The 20,096-nt window shown below is 50.4% G+C and overlaps 3 protein-coding genes across 6 annotated transcripts in view; 2 read left to right on the forward strand and 1 right to left on the reverse strand.

Annotated features, from left to right (window-relative positions):
- Positions 1–2,777, forward strand: part of BCAN (brevican) — a 56,288-nt gene extending 53,511 nt beyond the window's left edge. For all 4 annotated transcript variants that reach the window (XM_019520479.1, XM_019520400.1, XM_019520637.1 and 1 more), the window contains 3 exons: positions 155–299; positions 1,031–1,213; positions 2,554–2,777. In XM_019520479.1, the coding sequence (XP_019376024.1) occupies positions 155–299; positions 1,031–1,213; positions 2,554–2,579 (354 nt within the window). In that variant the 3' untranslated portion in view covers positions 2,580–2,777. The remainder of the gene's footprint in view (positions 1–154; positions 300–1,030; positions 1,214–2,553) is intronic.
- A 4,254-nt stretch (positions 2,778–7,031) lies between these two features.
- HAPLN2 (hyaluronan and proteoglycan link protein 2) lies at positions 7,032–14,007 on the reverse strand. The gene is made up of 6 exons (XM_019520729.1): positions 11,719–14,007; positions 10,939–11,038; positions 9,896–10,249; positions 9,539–9,655; positions 8,149–8,334; positions 7,032–7,731 (listed from the first exon to the last, which is right to left on the reverse strand). The coding sequence occupies exons 1-6, from the start codon at positions 11,797–11,799 to the stop codon at positions 7,448–7,450; spliced, it is 1,122 nt and encodes a 373-aa protein (XP_019376274.1). The 5' UTR covers positions 11,800–14,007; the 3' UTR covers positions 7,032–7,447.
- Positions 14,008–18,130: 4,123 nt separating this feature from the next.
- The window catches only part of RHBG (Rh family B glycoprotein), a 12,944-nt gene continuing 10,978 nt past the window's right edge, over positions 18,131–20,096 (forward strand). The window contains exon 1 of the mRNA XM_019520848.1: positions 18,131–18,388. Within this exon, the coding sequence (XP_019376393.1) occupies positions 18,199–18,388 (190 nt within the window). The 5' untranslated portion in view covers positions 18,131–18,198. The remainder of the gene's footprint in view (positions 18,389–20,096) is intronic.

The following is a 20,096-nucleotide window of genomic DNA, read 5'->3' on the forward strand; positions in this document are numbered from 1 at the left end:
GAGCTGCATATTGAACCAGCCTTGCAACCAGGGTTTGCTCCTCCACGATCATACCCAAGACCCAGTCCTGTCTCCTGACATTCAACACACGCACTTTTTGTATGCTGTAGTCCCTGGCTGATTTTTTCATTCGCTCCTCCTTGCCCTTTGACAGCTCTATGAGAATTGGCATCCTGGGCAGCCTGACAGCTACTTCCTATCTGGAGAGAACTGCGTGGTCATCGTGTGGCATGATGGGGGGCAATGGAGTGACGTGCCTTGCAACTACCACCTGTCCTACACATGCAAAATGGGGCTAGGTAAGCATCCCATGCAGGGCTTTCCTGCAAGCATGGAACTGGAAGCTGTGCGTTTCCCCCCCAGGGGACATTGCCATGAGAAACAATCATTTTCACTGACCTTTTTGAGGCAAAGCTGAACTCCCCAGGCCCCATGAACCCTATGTGCTGGCCAGCTGGGCAAAAGAAGGGGCTTTACCAACCTCACTCAGCCCCTGGACAGTTATGACTCACTGATCACGGGGAACATGCTCAAAGATATTCAAGGGCAAGTTTCAGGGTTTGCGCTTTGGCTGTAATCCCAAAATTGGTTCTAGCAACATCTGGACCTTCTCTCTCCATTGTACAGCATAGCCTCTGTGATGCTTACATCCAGGTGACTGGCAGCAAAAGTAGGCTGTTTTCCCCTCTGTAGTAGGCTTGGACTCATTTTTCCAGTGGGCTACAAAGAGAACCAGATGAAATTGGTGCAAATGGTACAGCTGGTGTGGAAAAGAGGAGCTGAAGCATCTTGCCAGACATGTAGAACAAAAAAATCCTCCTAATATTATCTGGGTAGAAATTGGGAAATTTCCCACTCCCTCTCACATGGTCTGTGGGTCCCAAGTGGGTTGAGCAGGGAGACAGCCTTGCAATGGGATGCTTAGAGGACTCTTCTTCCTCCAGGACTTTGGAAGGATTGTAAGGTCATCCCTGCCATGAGCCCAGCACATATCCTTGCCTTTGCCTGCCTTCCCTTTCCCCCCTCCCAGTGTCTTGCAGCTCCCCACCAGAGGTGACCAATGCCCGTATGTTCGGCAAACCAAAGCAACGCTACGAGATCAGCTCCATTGTGCGGTACCGGTGCCTGGAGGGCTTCACCCAGCGCCACTCACCCATTATCCGGTGCCAGGAGGAGGGGATGTGGGAGCATCCCCAGCTTGCTTGCCTGCCGAGTGAGTGCCTGCACCACGGGGTTAAATCCCTGCAGTTTTCACACACCCGTGAATTGGGATGAAAAGTGGCATTTTGGGGTTGAAAAAAGGATTCTGCTGAAAAGCTGAGGGTGGATTAACCCCAACTCCAACTCCCAAAGGGGAGTGATGGATTTTCCATCAGTCCAAATCTCTGCCTGTGAGTCTGGAGAAGATGAGGCTGAGGGGGGAATTTGATCACAGTCTTCAAGCACCTGAAGGGCAGTGACATAGAAGATGGAGACAGACCATCCTCTGCAGCTACTGAGGCAGGAGCAATGGCCCAAATGGCAGCAGGGGAAAATGAAGCTGGTGATGAGGAAGGACTTTGTCACTCTGGGACGGGGGGGTGGTCAGGCTGCGCAGGGAGGTGGTGGATTCATAGTCATAGAAAGTGAGGGTGGGAAGGGACCTCATGAGGTCACATCTAGTCCAAGCCCCTGGTCAAAGCAGGACCAGCCCCAGCTACATCATCCTAGCCAAAACTTTGTTGAGCCAAGCCTTAAAAATCTCCAAGGATGGAGATTGCACCACCTCTCTGGGGAACCTGTTCCAGTGCCTCACCACTCTGCTAGGGAGAAAGTTTTTCCTAATATCCAACCTCAACTTCCCTAGATGCAGCTTGAGCCCATTGCTCCTTGTTCTGTCATCTGCCCCCACCAAGAACAGCCCAGCTCCATCCTCTTTGGATCCCCACTGCAGAGAATTGAAGGCTCCTATTAAATCTCTTCTCAGTCTTCTCTTCTCTAGACTAAATAAGTCCAGTTCCCTCAGCCTCTCCTCAGAAGTCCTGTCCCCCAGACTCCCAACCACTTTTGTTGCTGTCCGCTGGACTCTCCAACTTGTCCACATCGTTTCTGCAGCAGAGGGCCCAAAACTGGACACAGGACTCCAGATGTGGCCTCCCCAGTGCTGAAATCAAGGGGAAGAATCACTTCCCTCCATCTGCTGGCAGCACTTCTACTAATGCAACCCAGGATGCCATTAGTCTTCTTGGAAACCAGGACACACTGTTGAAATATCAAACCCTGGAAGTTTTCAAGAGCAGCTGAGACACAGGCACTAGACTGGGATGGTTTAGTCAAGGATGATCCTGCCTTGAGTAAGAGGCTGAAAGAGCAGGAGCCTCCTGAGGGCCGTGCTTCTGGCAGATCCATTCCTCCCAACAGAAGTTACTAGGCTCACTACAGGAATAACACAGTGTAATTTTGTGCCCTAGAGTAGAGGATTTAATGGTTCTTCTAGCCTTATAATACACCTAACTATGCCAGCACCAGGAGTGATGTCTGACCCACAGTTTCCTTCCTTGCCTCTCTCTCCAGGTGCGACTCAAACCCCTGAGGACTGAGCCTGGATGCAGGAGGGAAGACCTCACTTCCCGGGGCATTGTCACTGGGGCTGGTTGCAAACCACACGGGGAAAGCTTCAGCCCCGCAGCCTGGGCACCAGCCCACACCACCACGATGCCTTCCACCCCCTGTGCGTTTGGTGGATATCTGTATAAAGAAAAAAGTCTAGTAACTAAAGATTCCCTTTTAAAAAAAAAGAAAAAAAAAAAATCAACAGCAACATAAAATGTAGCTTTTCACTTTGCGCAAAGAGTATTGTGCCTCCCAAACTGTAAGGGCTGCTCGAGACAAGGATGGTGCAAGCTCCGACCCGTAAACAGAGCTGCGTGATGGTGTATGGAGTCGCTCTCGCCAGCCAGCGGATGTATGCACTTCATACCTTGGCATTCAGCTCCTCGACTCTTTGGTTGGTTGGAACTGATTTGGCTCTGTAGAAAAATAAATCACACTTCCCATATAAATATGGGCCCAGTTTAGAAATAAGCCAAGGGGAGGGGTATTCCCAACCCTCCCCACCCCCCAATGCTGGAGGTGCAAAGCAGGGACAGTGCTGGACACTGAGGTCAGCTCTTCACCAGCTGGAGAGGCTCAGCATGTCTTTCCCCTGCCTGATTAGACTCCTTTACACTTCCAGACCATCCTAGAGGGCCCTGAGCTTCATCAAAACCCATTTCCCAGGTGGAAAGGTAGGGAAAGCATACGCTTGGCATAGCAAAGCCAGCCAAACCCCTGGGGCTCATACAGCCAGCAGCAGGGGATGGACTAGATGGCTTCTCAAGGCCCTTTCCAGCCCTGTTGTCTCAGGGTTGGCATAGCTCATGCCAGCCAGACTTAGAAAGCTCTGTCGCTCAGCTTCTACCAGCGCAGGCCACATCTCTGCTACACAGCTTCCCCAATAGATGCTCGGTAGGACAGACTCACCTACCCCATTGCTCTCTGAGTAGGGGTAGGTAGGTCAAGAGATGATCAAGGGCCAGCCCAGATGAGGCACATCAGTTCCAGTAGCCAACAGCCCAGGAGGGAGGGGCATGGCTAGCATCTGATCCAGATGATGGGGACCGCCCCCTCCATCACAGCCAGGTCCAAAAACCCCCATTCCTCCACCCCTTGTTCAAAGTGAATAACTTTTTTTTTACGCTGTTGCTGATATTAAAACAAATAAACCAGTGGAGAAGACCGTGGTTTGCTTTGTTTCAGAGCAGAGGTGAAAGTCTCTCTGTTTCTGTTTCCAGCCTCCTAGCTGCATCTCAGTAGCGCTGATGGCTCTGCAGAGGCAGGGCAGAGTGCCTGGGCCCGTCCCACCTGACCCCTTCAGCCAGGCTTCTGGTAATTTGGGGACATCACCCGAAACTGCAGCACCAGGCTCCCCGAAAATGGGGACGGTGAGAGCGTGCCACAGTGAGCCTGGGTCCCACCCCCAACCCTGAGGGCTGGCCAGGGGTTGTATTCTATTCATATTAACATAATAATATAGTAATACGAATAGAATATCTTAGTATATAAGAATATATAACAATATTGTAATAATATTAATGCTTATTACAATATGACTGTTTCTTGCTTCATTATTTTATAACGAAAAAGTATTGCGTACGACACATTTGACAGCTCAAAAGTGGCCCGTGCTGTAAATTAGTAGTAGAAGGTTGGGCGGGTAGCATGGTGATGAGGTGCCCACTAGCATCTTTTACTTATAAAAGCACATTGACAAGTTGTGAGTGTTAAACCTGTAACATGCAAAATAGTTGCGGGAATCATCATGATACATTGCAGGACACAAAAAAACCCCAAAGAATATATCGATCTAGACAAGGTCATGAACATGTACAAGCACCCGGGGATGCTAGGCACTGGGCAAGCAGAGAACAAGACAGTGGGTCTCTGCCCTGAGACACTTACGGTCCCGGTAGGAGACAGGTGGGAGAGGTGGTATTTGCAGTATTGCTTTGACTGGGGAAGATGCTTTGTAAAGCCAGAGGCAAGAAGCAACACTGGGGGGCACCATACGGACTAACTGGTTCAGAGGGGCACGAGCTTTTGTAGACAACAGCCTACTTCATCAGCTGCTTTGGAAGTGCTCTTAACTGCTTTAACCATGCAGCAAGGCCTTACCTGGTCTGTTGTCAGCTTCAGTTGCTGCCTCAGTGTCTTCCTTGGGGTATCTCCAAACCAGCACCTAGTTCCTGCAGGATGGGGATGCTGATGTCTGAGCAGCCTGAGCTGCCCACACAGAGCCTCAAACAGAGTGGGGACAGACAGGGGGGCAAGACGCACCCCGGGCCTACAAGAGCCCAGCTCCCATAGGCAGGATGCTTTATTTTGGAAATTAAACTCTCTGAGCCCACATGGATTCCTTAGCTTTGGAGGGGAAATTTTCACTGGGAAATTATGTGGAAATGCATGTTTTTCTCTCCTCCCTTTCTCCACCTCCTGGTAAAAGCCAGGGGCAGGGAGGGAAGAATAAAGATCAATTAAAAGTGAGGGAAAGTGACACTTAAAAGCAAGACTCTACAACTCTTGGTTCAGAGATGATACCTTTTATTAGACCAACTAAGGCATTGCAAAAAAAATGATCTTTTTCTGCAAGTTTTGGGCTCATGTGCCCTTCATGAGCCCGAAAGCTTGCAGAAAAAGATTTTTTTTTGTGATTTCTTAGCTGGTCTAATAAAAGGTATCATCTCTGAACCAAGAGTTGTAGTTTTGCATTTCTTTCTGTCTCAGACCAACACAGCTACCAAATACATCCCTGAACCCCTGAAAAGCAATACACTCCTGTTCTCTGCGCTAGTGCCTAGGGTTGAGCAGGCACAGCTAGGTCAGCAGTGCCTCCCAGTGGAGACACCCACTAGGGACAGAAATTACACATAAACCAGTATAAGTGACTGGAAACAGGTTCAAATCTGTAACACAACAGGGGTAGGGACAGAAATTACACATACACCGGTTTAAGTAATCAGAAACTGGTTTAAACCTGTAACAGAACAGAAGTTCAGTGCACATAAACCCATTTCAAAATGACTGAAACAGGTTTAAAACAAACCTGGCTGAATGTAGCACCAGACTTAACTGATTTGAGCCAAACCAGTTTATGAAACTTCTGTCCCTGACCCAGAAGTTCAGTACAGATAAACCACTTTCAAAATGGCCAAAATTGTTTAAGTCAGAGGCTCCCAAACTCTGACAGATTGGGCACCACCAATTTAAAACAATATAACCTTAAGTAGCACCAGAAAATTTGTGTCATATAAAGTAATTATAATAAGCCTGTTAACGCATACCACTGACAGGTTGTCTGTGTACCACTGGTGATACATGCACCACAGATTGGGAACCGCTGGTTTAAACTAAACCTGGATGGATGCAGTATCAGACTTAACTGATTTAGATTAAATCAGTTTACTGAACTTCTGTCCTAGACCCCCATGTCACCACAAAGAGCAGAGCTGAACGCCTTCCCGACAAACTCAGCTGGCTACAGATCTCTCGGCCATGCCTACATCCAGGCCAGATACAGACATTGCACATAAACTGGTCTAAGTGATCAGAAACTAATCTAAATCTGTAACCATACAGAAGTTTGGCATGCATAGATGGGTCTAAAATGGTGGAACCAGGTTTAAGATAGACCTGGTTTAATGTTCACTCAAATCTAATTGATTTAGGTTAGACTAGTGAATCCCAGATCCAACAGTTTCCGTGGCATCGTGAGCTCAGCAGCAAGTTGTGGTTTTTAACTCAACGTGCTCCTAGCTGACAGCTCCATCAGCAAAACTTTCCAGCTCTAGAAAGGCGGGGATTGTGGGTAACAGCTGTAGGAGTACTGGGTTCTGTACGGTCACGGGCTTCCCGTAGGACCTGGGTTGAGCTACTTGATCTAACAGAGCCTCTTCAGTAATGTGGGAATAAGCAGACACCCTGTTTGTCCTTTTGATTTCCAGCAGCACGTGTTTGTGCAGCACCCAGCCCCAGGGAGCCCTGCGGTCCATCTGTGCAACCAGCTGCTATTGCAATAGTGCTAAGGGTTCAAGGGAAGGAAGCAACTGGGGTAGGACTGTCAGCAAGCTCAGAATGGCTCTTCTGGGATCTTTTGCTTTGCCAGCTACTGGCAAGAGATCAAACCAGCATGTCTGAACCTTGGGGAGGTTTGAATCGGGGCAAAATCTGGATCCATGCAGCTATTTCTTCTAATGCTGCAACCCCAGCCTTGGATTCCACCCATACATTGGATGTAAATGCAGAGCCGGGGAAGACGCATGCTTGCTCTGCTGCTGTCACACAGGAAAGGTCACCCATCATTTAGGAGTGCTGCGGCTGAAGCCTGAGCAGCCAAATGTCCTCTGAACTCTGCTGGTTTTGGGTTCAAAATCTAGCATCGGCTCAAGGAAGATCAGGCTACATCTCCAGGCAAGTAAAAAGCAGGGAGAGGAGGGAAAAAAGGTGCTATTTTTGGGGCAGATTTACCATCATTTTATTAAATTACAAGGATAAATTCAATTAGTCAAACTCGTTAATTTGTAACATCTGCATGCTCAAAAAACCCCCAAACAACCAAATTCAGGGCAAAGTGGCCCTGAGCCAAACTGAGGGGTGAAACTCAGGCCAGATTCCCAGCAGTGGAGACCAGACTTTCTTCCCAGAGCAAGGCAGAGAGTCCATGGACCCTGGCCCCAGCAGCGGAGGGGAGTCATCTGAGTCCTGCTAAAATGGATGCTTATGGGACAGTGCGAGTGAACCGCAAACTGAATGGAGACCCACTGGGACAGAGAAGTACGTATGCAAGATGCACATCTCACGCCCTGGGTGGGTAGCCAGGCATGAAGGGCAGAGACCCCCCTGCTGCATGTCCTGTTGTCCCCTCCCTCAACCCCTACTTCACCGAGTAGCAGTAGGTCCCATACGTCCTCTGTTCCTTGTTGGGGAAACCGAAGCTCCGGACGCCGGGGTCAGGGAGGCCCCCACAGCGGGCCCGGGGGATGGTGATGGGATAGCGCACGCTGCCGTCCGCCAGCCAGCCCCCATCACAGCGGTCCAGCTGGGAGAACTTCCACGCTGAGTAGAGCTGCCCGACCTTGGCGATGGTGGCGCCGTGATTGCGGCAGGCTTGCCCGGCCTCCTTGAAGTTGAGATGGCCACGGATGAAGTAGACCCGGCCTGGGGGATGACAGGAGGGATGGGATGGTAGGCGTCAGGGCTAGAGGGCACAAGGACAGGATGCTACAGATCAGCCGCCAGGTGCCAAGGAAGGGATGTCCTCATGGTGCCTCGGATCTGGCTTGGAAACCAGCAGGCTCATCCCAGCTCTCGCAGGGGGTGGCATTGGCACCGCTGAATGGGTGGTGGATGAGATGGGACACACGGGCCAGCTCAGAATGGGACAAGGCACTCAAAGCGAGACCAAAGAAGGAAGCCGACAGCACAGACGTAGACTAGAAGATGAAGCTGACCTAAACCAGGGGGTGGCAATAGCCAGCTCCACCAAGCAACACAACACCCGGCTACATGGACCTCTACACAGGCCAGCCCAGATCAGCCATTGCTCCTCCCTCCCCGTGTTCAACCTGGACGCACCTTTCATGGCGGAGGTGAAGCAGAACGCATCAAACCGGTCCTTCTGCTTGTCCTTGGCCCCATAGGTCCGGACGCCCGGGAGGAGGAGGCGTCCCCCACAGGGCTCACGGGAGTTGATGATGGGGTAGTGGACTGTGCCATCGAGAATCCACCCTGCGTTGCACCAGTCCAGCCCTTCGGTCCAAGCTGTGGGTCCAGTCAGCAAGAAAGGGCAGAAAAGGTCAGTACAAGGGAAGCCAGGGCATTGCGACCCATCCTACCGCAGCGGAGAGGCAGCTTCAGGTGAGCTGGCACCTTAAATACAAAGTGGGATTGGTTCTCTGTTACCCGGCATTTTGCATGGTGCAAAGGGTGTGCTGCTTTCAGCTCCCAGAGGCAGCATGGGCTAAGGGTTAGAGGAATGAGCAGGGCATCAGGACTCCTTGGTTCTACACCCAGCTCGGTGAGGGACTGCAACATAGTGGGAAGAGCAGAGAGGGGACTGGGAGTTATAACCTACCCACATGACATACCATTGCCCTACACTGCAGCGCCTACAGGCTTACCAGAGGCTTGCAAAGCCCCTCCAGGAACCACTGCGTTAATTAACACAAGAAATGATGCCATAGAATGACTCAAACAAGCTAAGAGACAGCGTTGAGACAGTCAAAACACATGAAAAAAGGACAGAAGAACTTTTTTCCAAAAAAAAAAAGTTGGTTTAATTTTTTTCAACATTTTGAGGGATTTTTATCCATCTTTTTGGTAAAATAAAGTGCATTTGTCATCAAATCTGGAAAAAGTGGAAACGATGGCAGATGGATTATTCTGTTGATGCCATTTGATGCTTTTTTTAGTTTTAAAAAAGGCCGATTTGGGGCTTTTTCATGTTGTGGGGGGAAAAATGGAAAATGCCAAATTCAATGATAATATTGGGGGGAAAAATCCATTTAATAAAAAGTGTAACTAAGTTTTGGGGGGAAAAATCAGTGATAATCTCTGTCAACATTTCAGACAACCCTCGCCCAAGAGAACAGGTTTGACTTAAAAGAGAAAGGGGGCTGCATTGGAAACTGGTGGGATATTTTATGTTGGTGGGAGCCAAAAAATCAGCCCCATGCCCTCCTTGAGTGCCACCCCAACCCCCTCCCCCTGCCTGATCTGCTGCTCTTCTTTCTGCTCCCAACCCGATCTGCTGCTCTGCTGTTTGCTCCCTTTCCTGCACCGCGCAATGTGTACAAGTGTCCTTCTTGCCTGTTCTGCTACGTTCTTTCCGCTCCCTCCCAGATCTGTTTCAGCAAATTGCTCGTTTAACAGCTGTTCTAGAGCTGCAGGCCCAAGCGGGGCAGTCGGTGGGGCGTGCGCGGGGTGAGATTGAGAGGACAGTGAGCTGAGAAGAAGCCGCCATCACCTTTGTACAGCTGCTGGTAGGTCGCCAGCCGGGAGTCCTGCTCCTCACATGCCCGCTTGGCCTCGAAGTAGTTGAACTTGTAGCGCCCGTTGCCGGTCTGGTAGGGGAAGACGACACCTGGGGAGTTAGGGGGAGAGGGTGAGAAAGGCTGGGCCTTGTGCTCTCCAAAGAGCCTGTGGGCTGAGAAGACAGCCAGAAGGGAAACTGAGGCACAGAGCGGAGACGTGACTTGCCCCAGGGCAAATAGCAAGCAGCATCTAGGCCAGCCTATCTTGATTGAGAGGGATGCACGGCCTCCTACAAAGGAAAGGACCAGCTCTCCCCACCATCAAGCCCCCGGGGTGCCATGCTCCTCACCCTCCAGCTGCAGACTCAGGGAGAGGCTCTCGTCCTCCAAGCCATTGACAAGCTGGCAGCGGTAGCGCCCCTCGTCCTCCAGCGCCACGTTGGTGATGGTGAGGGAGGCATCCAGGCGGTGGCCACGGCGCAGGCGGGCCCGGGCACCCAGGTGCCCGTAGTTCTTGTGCTGAGCCCCATTGGTGATGAGGACAATGTTCTCCAGGAAGTCGGCTGGCTCCACCTTGCTCCACTTCACCTTGTAGCTGGCGGGCAGGGAGCGCAGCACGCAGGGCAGGGTGACCGTGGCACCGCGCTGGGTGTGGACCACCTCGTGCAGCGGTTCCAGCAGGTACTGCAGGCGTGGGGCAGCCGCTGCAAGGGCACACGGGCTGTGAGCACCACCCCAGGGCACCCCTGGAAGCATCCCTCAATTCTGCTCTTTCCATCCCATCCTGCTCAGGCACTGCTCAGAGGATGCCCCGCAATCCTCACCCTAGACCCCAGACACCTCCCAGCCCCTTCCCTTTCCTGACTCCCACCATCCCCTTTTCTTCCAGCCTTGTCTGTCTTCACTGATGCCTCTCAAATCCCAGCCTGCCCAGGCCTCCCAGCCTTTCAACAGGCCTCTTGCTCTTCCAGCCATTCCCCTGTTGTCAACAGGGTCCGTCTACCTTTGACTTGAAAGAAAAAGAGGGCTGTATTGGAAAATGGTGGGATGTTTTAGATCGGTGGGAGCCAATAAGGCTAGGTACAGAAATGACACATAAACCAATATCAGTGATTGGAAACCGGTTCAAATCTGTAACACAACAGAAGTTCAGTCCAGATAACTGCTTCCAAAAAAATGGTCAAAATTGGTTTAAGCTAAACGTGGAGGGATGCAGTGTCAGACGCAACTGATTTAAGTTAAATCGGTTTATTGAACTTCTGTCCCGGATCCAAAGGGCTGCCCTTGGGCACAAACTGCAGCTGATCCCCCATGTCATTAAACATCAACCAGCTGAGATGGAAACAGCCACCCAGTTCCTCCATCTCCAACACGCACACATGCACGCACGCACCTGGATTCCCAGTTGCCTTCTGGTAAATGGTGAAGGCAGCAGGCAGGGAGGAGAGACAGGCAGAAGCCAGCAGCACAAGCTGGTGCATAGTGAAGCTTGCCTAAAAGAAAGAGCAAGGGGGTTATTTTGGTCATGTGCACGGCAGCAAGCCCCCCGTGTTCAGTCCCGGTGGAGACTGCTCCATGGTTCGTTTTCTGGCGGTGTCCTTTCCATCCCCAGCCAGGAATAAAAGCTTTGATCCCTTCAGAGTTTATTCAACTCTGGGAGGCTTGGCCAGGCACCAGGACCATCATAACAACAGCATGCAGCCTCCTCGTACAGCCCCTGGTGCCAGCGCCAAACAAGGTGCAATCTCTTATGGTCCAAGTCAGCAAGAGTTGGGAGAGGAAACTGAGGCACCTCGGCTGCACCTGGGTCACAGAGCTGGGAATGGAAAACCCCTCTCCAAGAACTTAGCTCTGGCCTCTACCCACTACCCCAGGCTGCCTCTTGCCCCTAAAAGCCTCCATGCCCAAACAGAGCCCTCCACGCTGCTGCCCGCTCCATGACTAGACCCAGACCCATCATGCTGACAACCAAGTCCTCATCACCAACCAACCCATCACCCCCATCCAAACAGCACCAGGAAACCCAGCTCATCCTTCCCGAGTTGCCCTCCCCTGTACCGCCTGCTCCACAGCACTGGTCTCCGGGTGGCCCAGTGCCTGAGCCAGCCAGCCCAGCCCCATCTCCACCACAAACTGCCCTTTGCTGGGGGACAGAGGCATGAAAACATCAAACCTGCTGCTCCGGGGATGCTGGGTTCAGTGGCTGGGGAAGCTCCAGGCTCCTGTCATGGCGAGCAAGTGCATCGATTGGCATCGGGCGGCACAGGCTCCATGTCAGGCTGGCCCGCTCACGGACAGGGAAGGAAACTAATCTCTACTGGGAGAGGCTTTATCCTCTGTCTTGAACAGCCTCCTGGCCCCCGGTGAACTGCAACTCCTCCTGGCTCCAGCTCCCACCCTCCACGGCAAGCCCAGTAAACAGTTTGTGCGCCTGCCTTTCCCTTTCTCTCTCTTTTTTTTTTATATAACCTCCCCCCGAATGCATGAGAAAGAAGGAATCACAATTTCCCATTGTGAGCATCTTTCCCTGTATTGTTCTGCTGGGCAAAACAGGGAGGCCCTGGCTAACAAGCCCGTCTTTATTCGCAGCCACAGAGGCCGGGAATTCAGAGAAAATGTCAACACTATTCCGATGTGGGCTACTAGCATTTTCCTCAGACCACGGTCACGGGGCTGATCCACCACCCTGGAAAAGGTCACCCCTTGCATTTTCTGGGGACCAAAAGGCACTGACCAAGGGGCTTCTGTTTGCTTTAGGGAACAGGGATTCTCCCACAATGCACCAAGCCAGTGCTCCCATCCAGGAGCCATACTCCGATGGTTGCAATAAAGGAGGAGCCCACCGCACCACCTGACAACTGTTGCCATCAGCCGAGCAAACCCAAAAGATTATTATTTCTCCTTGCTGCCTATTATTTCATCCCCAGACACCAGACTTTGGCAGGCTAGTGGCATCGGCTTGATACCTCACTACCTTGCCCCCAGCTCCAGCTGGGAAAATGTTAGTGGCTTCGGGCGAGTTGCTGGCATGGGTAATGTGCCCTCCCAACTGCAAAGAAGGGCAGCGAGCACTGGGCTGTGGGAGGAGAGGATCCACCTCATTGCAAGGGTGCAATGTAGCTGCATCAGAGGTTCTGGAGGGTGCGCGACACCTGCCAGAGGTGCGAGGCCTCAGGTGATGGAAACAAACATTGACCCATCCATTTCAAAGCCCATTTCTACCCAGCTGAGAGTCTGACCCCCTAAGCAAGAGCTAAGGACACATTAGTGCTGCTCCTCCTGGGGCTCTCCAGCATCACGGCAAGACTCGGTGCTATTTTTGCAGTGAGCCCCATGCTATTCTTAGGCAGGCAGGGAGGGGCTTTTTCCAGCTGCGAGAAGCCAACTGAGTCAAGGAAGCTGCCAACAGGCAATGAAGGACATGTCTTGTTGTATCCTAGGAGAAGCCCAACTGGCCTCCTCTTGGCAAAAGAGCCACTGGAGGCTTTCCAGAACAAGGGCGTCAGCGTGGACAAGAAGAGGGCATGGGACATGGACTGGGCAGGGCTGGATTCAAACTCTCAGCTCTGCCACTGACTTTCTGCAGGACCTTGGGCATGTCCGAGTGCTTCTCTCTGTCCCCAGTCTGGAAGCCTGGGTCTGGGTCCTTGTCCTGGGATCTTCTGAGCATCTGGGAACTACTTGCTTGCCTGTCGTTGCAGTGTCTGGCAGTACCTGTCTCCCTGGGTTTTGCCTGCAGCATTAGATAGGTCATTCACGGGATAATGCCCCTTGAAGCTGTGTGCAAGGGTCTGCATTGATCTGGGGGATCCCTTCAGGTAAGTGGAGGGCTTGCCAATGCCAAGGATCACAACTCATGGCGCATGGGGCAGTGGGAGAGGCTCTTCATGGTCCATCAAGGCTCACCCACCTGTCTCCAGGCACTGGCCCATTGAAGAGCCAGGCCTTAATCCAGCCCCGGGAGCAGGGCCAAGCAGAGCAAGCCTCTCTGCTCTGCCTCATTTTGCCTAAGGCCTGATCCTGAGGCCATTGCACTCAGTAGAAAGGCTTTCCCAGGCTGTGATTCGGGCCCTCGGTCCAGATGTACCCTGGTCTTGTCCTCCTCACGCGGCTGGGGATGAGGGTGAGCTTCTGCCTGTCAAAGGAGATGCGGAGAAAACAAAAGCAGACACAATGAGACTGTGTTCTGGAGCCTGGTCGCAGTCAGGCCTTCTCTCCCCTCCTCCCCCCATGCCCCGAAGATGCATCTCAAGGGACAGAGGAGGAGACGAAGCTCGGACGAGACACAAGACAAGCAGCAGTTTGTCTCTGGCAGCGAAGGACACCGTGATCCCGGCCTCGCTGTGACATGCAGAAAACAACCTCCCCTCCCCAGTGAAAAACAAGGCTCTGGGCCCAATCCTCCGTTGCCATCAGGCCCCTTTACGCCACTCAGTTACGCTTGCCACTGCTCTGCGTGGTGGCTCTGGGCAGAAGAACTGGTGCCTAAACCCCTGCAGTGGGGTTTTTATTGGGCAAAAATGCTGACAATAGACATTCTCCTCCTCAAAATCCTGTGTAGCAATAAAACAGCTGAGACACCCCCAGCCTCTCCAATCACAGCCAAATCATCAAGTCTTAAACTCAGGCTAAACTTCAAATCACTCCCTGCAATAGCTTCCTTTCCGTGGGCTCCCAGCTGGGATAAATCGATACGGCTCCGCTGACTTCCAAGCATCAGACATTGGCACTTGTGAGGATCTGGCCCCATATGGAACAACCCATTTCTAACCCCCTGCCCTGTTCAAACTGAGCCATGAATACAAGCCAGGGGCTTGATTTCTCAGAGAGACCCATGGCAGCCAGTGAGATTCCTGGCCCACATTAGTAACCGGTTTCACTGAGTTGAGCTCCGTTGACTTTAATGGCACCATCCAGAATTACATCCTGGGAATATTTGTCCTGACAGCCGAGAAGGCAAGCTATAAAAATGGAGACCGTCCAATTCTCATTCACGCAAAAGGTCCCTTTGCACCACTCTAGCAGCACAAAGGCATCCGAAATGGAAAGGAAATGCGATTTATGACTGCACTGAATCCCCTTTGCAAGAGAGCATTGTACTTATGAACAGGGCCAAGGTTTGCTTTGGATAACAGTCCCTTCTAGAGTACCACCTCATTAAAGGACCCCCAGTTTAGTGATTGCATAATGTGCCACTTGCCGTACAAAAGAATAAATAAAGAGCTGAAGGATAAAAGATAAATAGATTAAAATCTTAGACCTAATAATTAACCAGGTAATTGTTTTAAGGGCAACTGTAGGGATAAGGGAGCAGATTCTCAGGTATGCTCAGGGCCCCTTACACCATTCTGGGCTGCATAACCCAGCCTGGGCACAAATGAGAACCTGGCACAATATAAGCAAAGTCAGGAACACATGTGCATGTAATTGGAGGCCCTTGCCCAGCCTGCATGCTGCTGCAGGGCAAACTCATCCTTAATAATTAACATCCTGCTGGATATTTAGTGTTAAAGGGTGTTTGATTGCTTTCGTTTCTGAGAGGCAAGTTTATTTTGGCTTGGGGGCTGGAAGAAATGAATATCAGTGGGTTAAACATGGCACTAGCATAAACGTCATTCTAGCCCCTTCAGTGAAGACATGCTGATGTATACCCCTTTGATGCCAGCCTAGAATTTGCAGTAAACTAAGAGCAAGGGGGCTGATTTCCACAGTATAAACCAGGAACAATATAACTGGTGTGAAACCAAGTCTCAGCAGGAAAAGAACACAGGAGCAAAGAAAGGAATAAGAATTCCAAGCCTCTTCCAGGCAGTACTCTGCCCAAGAAACACACTCTCTCTTTCCCTTCTCTCTGCATGGGTTTCTTCAATGCAGCTCTCTGCTTCTCTTTTATAGAAAAACGCATGCATATGGACACACACAAACACATCTCTGCTTAAGCAGTACCAGTAAAACCCCTCTATCGACATGTGCCTTTGCTTTGGATGGTGACATATGTCTGCGGTCTGGGTGGAGGCTGATATTTTTTTCACCAATCTGGTGGCAGACAGGAACATAATTGTTCTGTACACTTCACTTGAATAAAGACAGCTCTTACACACCCACACAGGGGGGTGGGGGAGGATGAGGCTATAAAACCCATGACAATCCCCCTGCGAGCCAGATTTTTCACACACAGCAGACAACCTAAAATAAATGCTGTTTTCACCACTAAAGGCATGACCCCAGATTGAGACTGGTCGAACTGAGCTCATCATCTGGCCTGTTGCCTTTGACAGAGTTACTTCAGTTACTTTCCAAATGGATGCTTTATGTTACAGAGCCAGCTCATCTCTGATGCTCATCCTTTCTGATTTCACACCATCTCTGCATGCAAAAAACCCCATAAAAAACACCTCTTACCAAAATGCAGAAGCAGGGGTGGGGGGGGTGGGGGGAGGAGGGAAATTGCACTGAATTTCTTCCACACCCACTGACTGGCCATAAAAATGTGTGAACAAAGAACAGCCAATTTAGAAACAGCACATGCTGATCCAACTTCTCACCCATATTGGAGACTAAATTTGTTCCCAGGTAATTTAAAATCCACTTCATCTCATCTCAGAACTAATCCAAAGCACCCGATCCATTCCTAGACCAAATAAATAAAGAACAAACTTAGCTTTAAAAGGGAGGAAGGGTTGAGTAGCACGAGCAATTTAATAGTGAAGGTGTTAGACATATTGGGCATGTTTACACATGCATTAATGTGCCTTTTCTAATGCGCATTAAATTTTAGTACCTCCAATGTGAGGTACTAAATTAATGCACATTAGGCAGTACTAACATGCAGTACTGCATTTGCACAGTTTTTAAAGAACTGCTTAATGCACAGTAGACCATTTTACTGAGCATTGGCAGAATGTCACAGTTTTTATGTGATGCTTTAATGCACAGTAAAATAATGTACTGTGCATTAAAGTGCATGTGTAGATGCACCCATTAATGATCCCAAACCATAGATCACAAAACACAATCTTCACAGCGTTAAAATTCCACTAAAAGAATCCCAAGAGGGAGGCTGTGGACTCTCCATCCTTGGATGATATCCAACCTTGGCTGGGATGATCTAGCCGAGGCTGGTCCTGCTTTGAGCAGGGGGTTGGATTACGTGTGACCTCCTGAGGTCCCTTCCAACCTTCATTTTCTAGGATACGGTGAAATTCATAGTTAAAACATCCAAACAACCTTAACTCTGCCCTTCAGTGAAGTCCTGTAATAAGCATAGGATGTTTATTCCAGCATTATAAATAGTTGAGGTCCTTTGCTGGATAAACCTGATTTTTAAAGACAGATATTTCTTTTTATCCCCCTTATTTCATTGCCCTCCTCTATGACTTACATGTACATTTCAAGTAACCCATCAAGAAGAACTCAGAGTATAGGTCATGAATGTCCCTTAGGTCACTGAGTCACTACAGCCAAGAAATATAACAAGCAAATGATGGTGATTGGTTCAATTACCACTTGTGTCACAAAAGCTCTCCTGGAAAGTTACTAAACTGTTGACCTGACCCATGCCTGTAGCTAGCATAACAATTAGATGCAATCATTCAGGTCAATTATAAATTAATTATTCACGTCACTCAATTAATTTCCTCAAGTGCCCACGTTATTCTTTTTGTTAATGTCATTTGGGATGAAATAAAGATTGATCCAGATGCTAAGCTGCTTAAAGGGCCATATTTTTGGCAATTAAATTAATGGATGCATTTGTAAATTCTCGGAAAATTAATTCTTTACTCCAGGAAAAGTGCTGTCCATTTGGGCTGTACCTGTCATGCAGATCAATTAGGTTTAATCACTGTAATAAGGGCAAAATTCAACATTAATTGTGCTGTCACAACCCACAGCTACATAAAAACCTAATAGACTCTACCACTAATATATAACCTAATCCATATAATCTATTATCTATTCCAGCCATCATTTGTCCTAAGAAGGTATGAACGCTTGGTGAATACTACTAGGGACCACCCCTTCTCAAATCTAACCAAGAATCTAAAATCCATCTGAGATCATCAAATCTCATCTTCAATTCATCACCTTCTTTCATTTCTAATTCACTCCAGTTAATGCAATATAATGTCCTGCATTCTCCAATCCAGTCTGACTGCTTTGCTCCTGCTCCAGTCCACCCAGTCGAATCTAGAACTGGCCCAGCACAGCCTGGAGGTATGTGGCTCCCAGCACACAAAACTTCCCTGAACTTGCTCATTGGACAGGGGTTGCAGCTGAATGAATGGCAGCTAGGATGGGATGCAATGGGCTGGATTTTTGGCAGGCTTCGAACACAGCAGTTGCATGGGAAGGACAATGCATACCCATGAGTCAAGGCCCTGGCCTAGAGGTGAACCCTTCTGGCTGCGTAGGTGCACTCTGTACGTGCCACAGCAGACAGCCCCTTGCAAAACATGAAGCAATTCAAACATGAGTAAATAGTTTCTCATCCCCTGGACTCATGCCCTGTCTCAGTGGGTGGGAACCAGCCTGGGACTCACCCACTGGAAGGTGGGGCTTGCTGCCTGTACTTAACCACTGTCTCGGGGCTGGGACAGACGCTCCACCTGTTGCTGGCCAGGTTTCACTTTCGTCTCTCCCTCCCTGGAGCAGCATGCCCAGCCACGCCACTAACTTAAGGCTGAAGCTGCCAGCGACATGCTTCCTCCTCGAGATCCTCACCATCCTCCTCTTTGCTTTCTTCGTGCGTTACGACCGGGAGGCCAGCGCCAGCCAGTGGCACCAGGAACTGAGTCATCGCAACAACAGCCACCTGGACAATGACTTTTATTTTCGCTACCCAAGTGAGTACAGAGCTCCTTCCCCTTGCCGATTCCTTTCTGGGCTGGCACAAGTCCCAGGTGGATCATTGCTTTGTGCCATCTCTCACCCATGTTCAGATACTGCAACGGAGGCAGGGGTCGAGCAGGGATCAAGCAGGGATCCTCTGCAATAGGGGAAACTTTGTCCTCAGTCCCTAATGCTAAGAGTCACTCAAATCCCAGATGAGCCTCTGTGGATGTCACCATCTTAGCTGCCCAAATTAAGACATGCTCACATTAAACATAGCTGGGGGGCTACTTCACTCACAGCCTGCCCACCTCTGGGGCTTATGCTGCTACAGGGGCCAAATACCAGCCCTGCAAAATGGTAGCTGGTGGTCACAGATGACAGAACAAGGAGCAGTGGTTTCAAGTTGCAGCAAGGGAAGTTTAGGTTGGATATTAGGAAAAATTTTCTCACTAGTAGGGTAGTAAAGCACTGGAACAGGTTTCCCAGAGAGTGGCATCTCCATCCCTGGAGGTTTTGAAGACCTGGCTAGACAAAGCCTTGGCTGGGACGTTCTAGTTGGGGCTGGTCTGGCTTGGAGCAGGGGGTTGGACTAGATGTGACCTCCTGAGGTCCCTGCCAACCATCATTGTCCGTGATCCTGTGAAAATCAAGTACAAGAGCACATGTGCGTGAGTGTGGCAGGTGGATAGAGAGATGTGGGGAGACCCACACTGGTAGTTTATGGGAGCTGAGGGATGAGTTAGCTCCACTTGGCTTAGTCTTACTGTCAAGGCCTGGACCTGGCTGGTGCAAATCCTTCCTCTCCTCTGTGATGCTGGGCTGCTCAGCTCCTCTCCATGCCTTAGTTTTCAGTCTGCAGATCAGATCATCCTCTTCTCTGTCTAGTACCATAGGGCCAAACGTATGCCAGAGAAATGGCCCCAGGCACTGCAGGCACTGGGCCTTGCCTATGGACTACACTGCAGAACTATTGCTACAGAGTCAAACAGAGGTACCAGGCTGGAAATGCAGGCCGGGACCTGCATGTTAGGCCTGATCATACAAACACTGCAGAAGCTCTGGGTCTTGGCTCTAGGATCCAGCAGAGCTTGCTCCCAGCTTGTTGGCTGGGTATGTGTCATCTCTCGCCATAGCCCCTCACCAGGGCTGACAGTAGATAGCTGGATGGATCCCTGGCTGGTATGCTGAAGTAAGTCATACCCGAAGGCAGATCCAGAAGGAGCAGCGCTCAGTGCCAGGTTTATAGGGTCTGCCACGCAGAGTGGCAGCTTGGCTTGGAGAATCAGAAGGGAGACCTGGCTTTGCCCACCTAGTCTATGACCTTGGACTAACCTCTGCCAACCTAGACCTGTTCATTACTCTGGGAGATCGGGAATGCAGAGCCCATTCCCACTGCAAAAGCAAAGGGGCATCTTCCAGTCCCCAGAGGAGGGTGCATCTTGGCCCTCTCCTCTTCCTACCCCATGATAGAAGCCCATCTGTCTTGACCTCACTAGCATTTCAACTCCAGCGGTGAGCAAGCCTTTTCCCTGCAACATATCTACTCCCAGAGCTTCTCTGGGGTAAGGGCAGCAGGAGCTCACTGGGTTTAAATGGGATCCTGATCCTGGTTAGCAGCCCGTGGCTCGAGACCCAGTGCTTGTGGCCACAGGTACTGTCACTGTCCACGGACACGTGTCTTCAGGGAAGCCAAGCACTATGCGACAGCCTTGCTTGTGG

The sequence above is a fragment of the Gavialis gangeticus genome, unplaced genomic scaffold (assembly GCF_001723915.1).
Source record: "Gavialis gangeticus isolate Ggan-Ray unplaced genomic scaffold, GavGan_comp1, whole genome shotgun sequence".
In the NCBI taxonomy this organism is placed as follows: domain Eukaryota; kingdom Metazoa; phylum Chordata; order Crocodylia; family Gavialidae; genus Gavialis; species Gavialis gangeticus.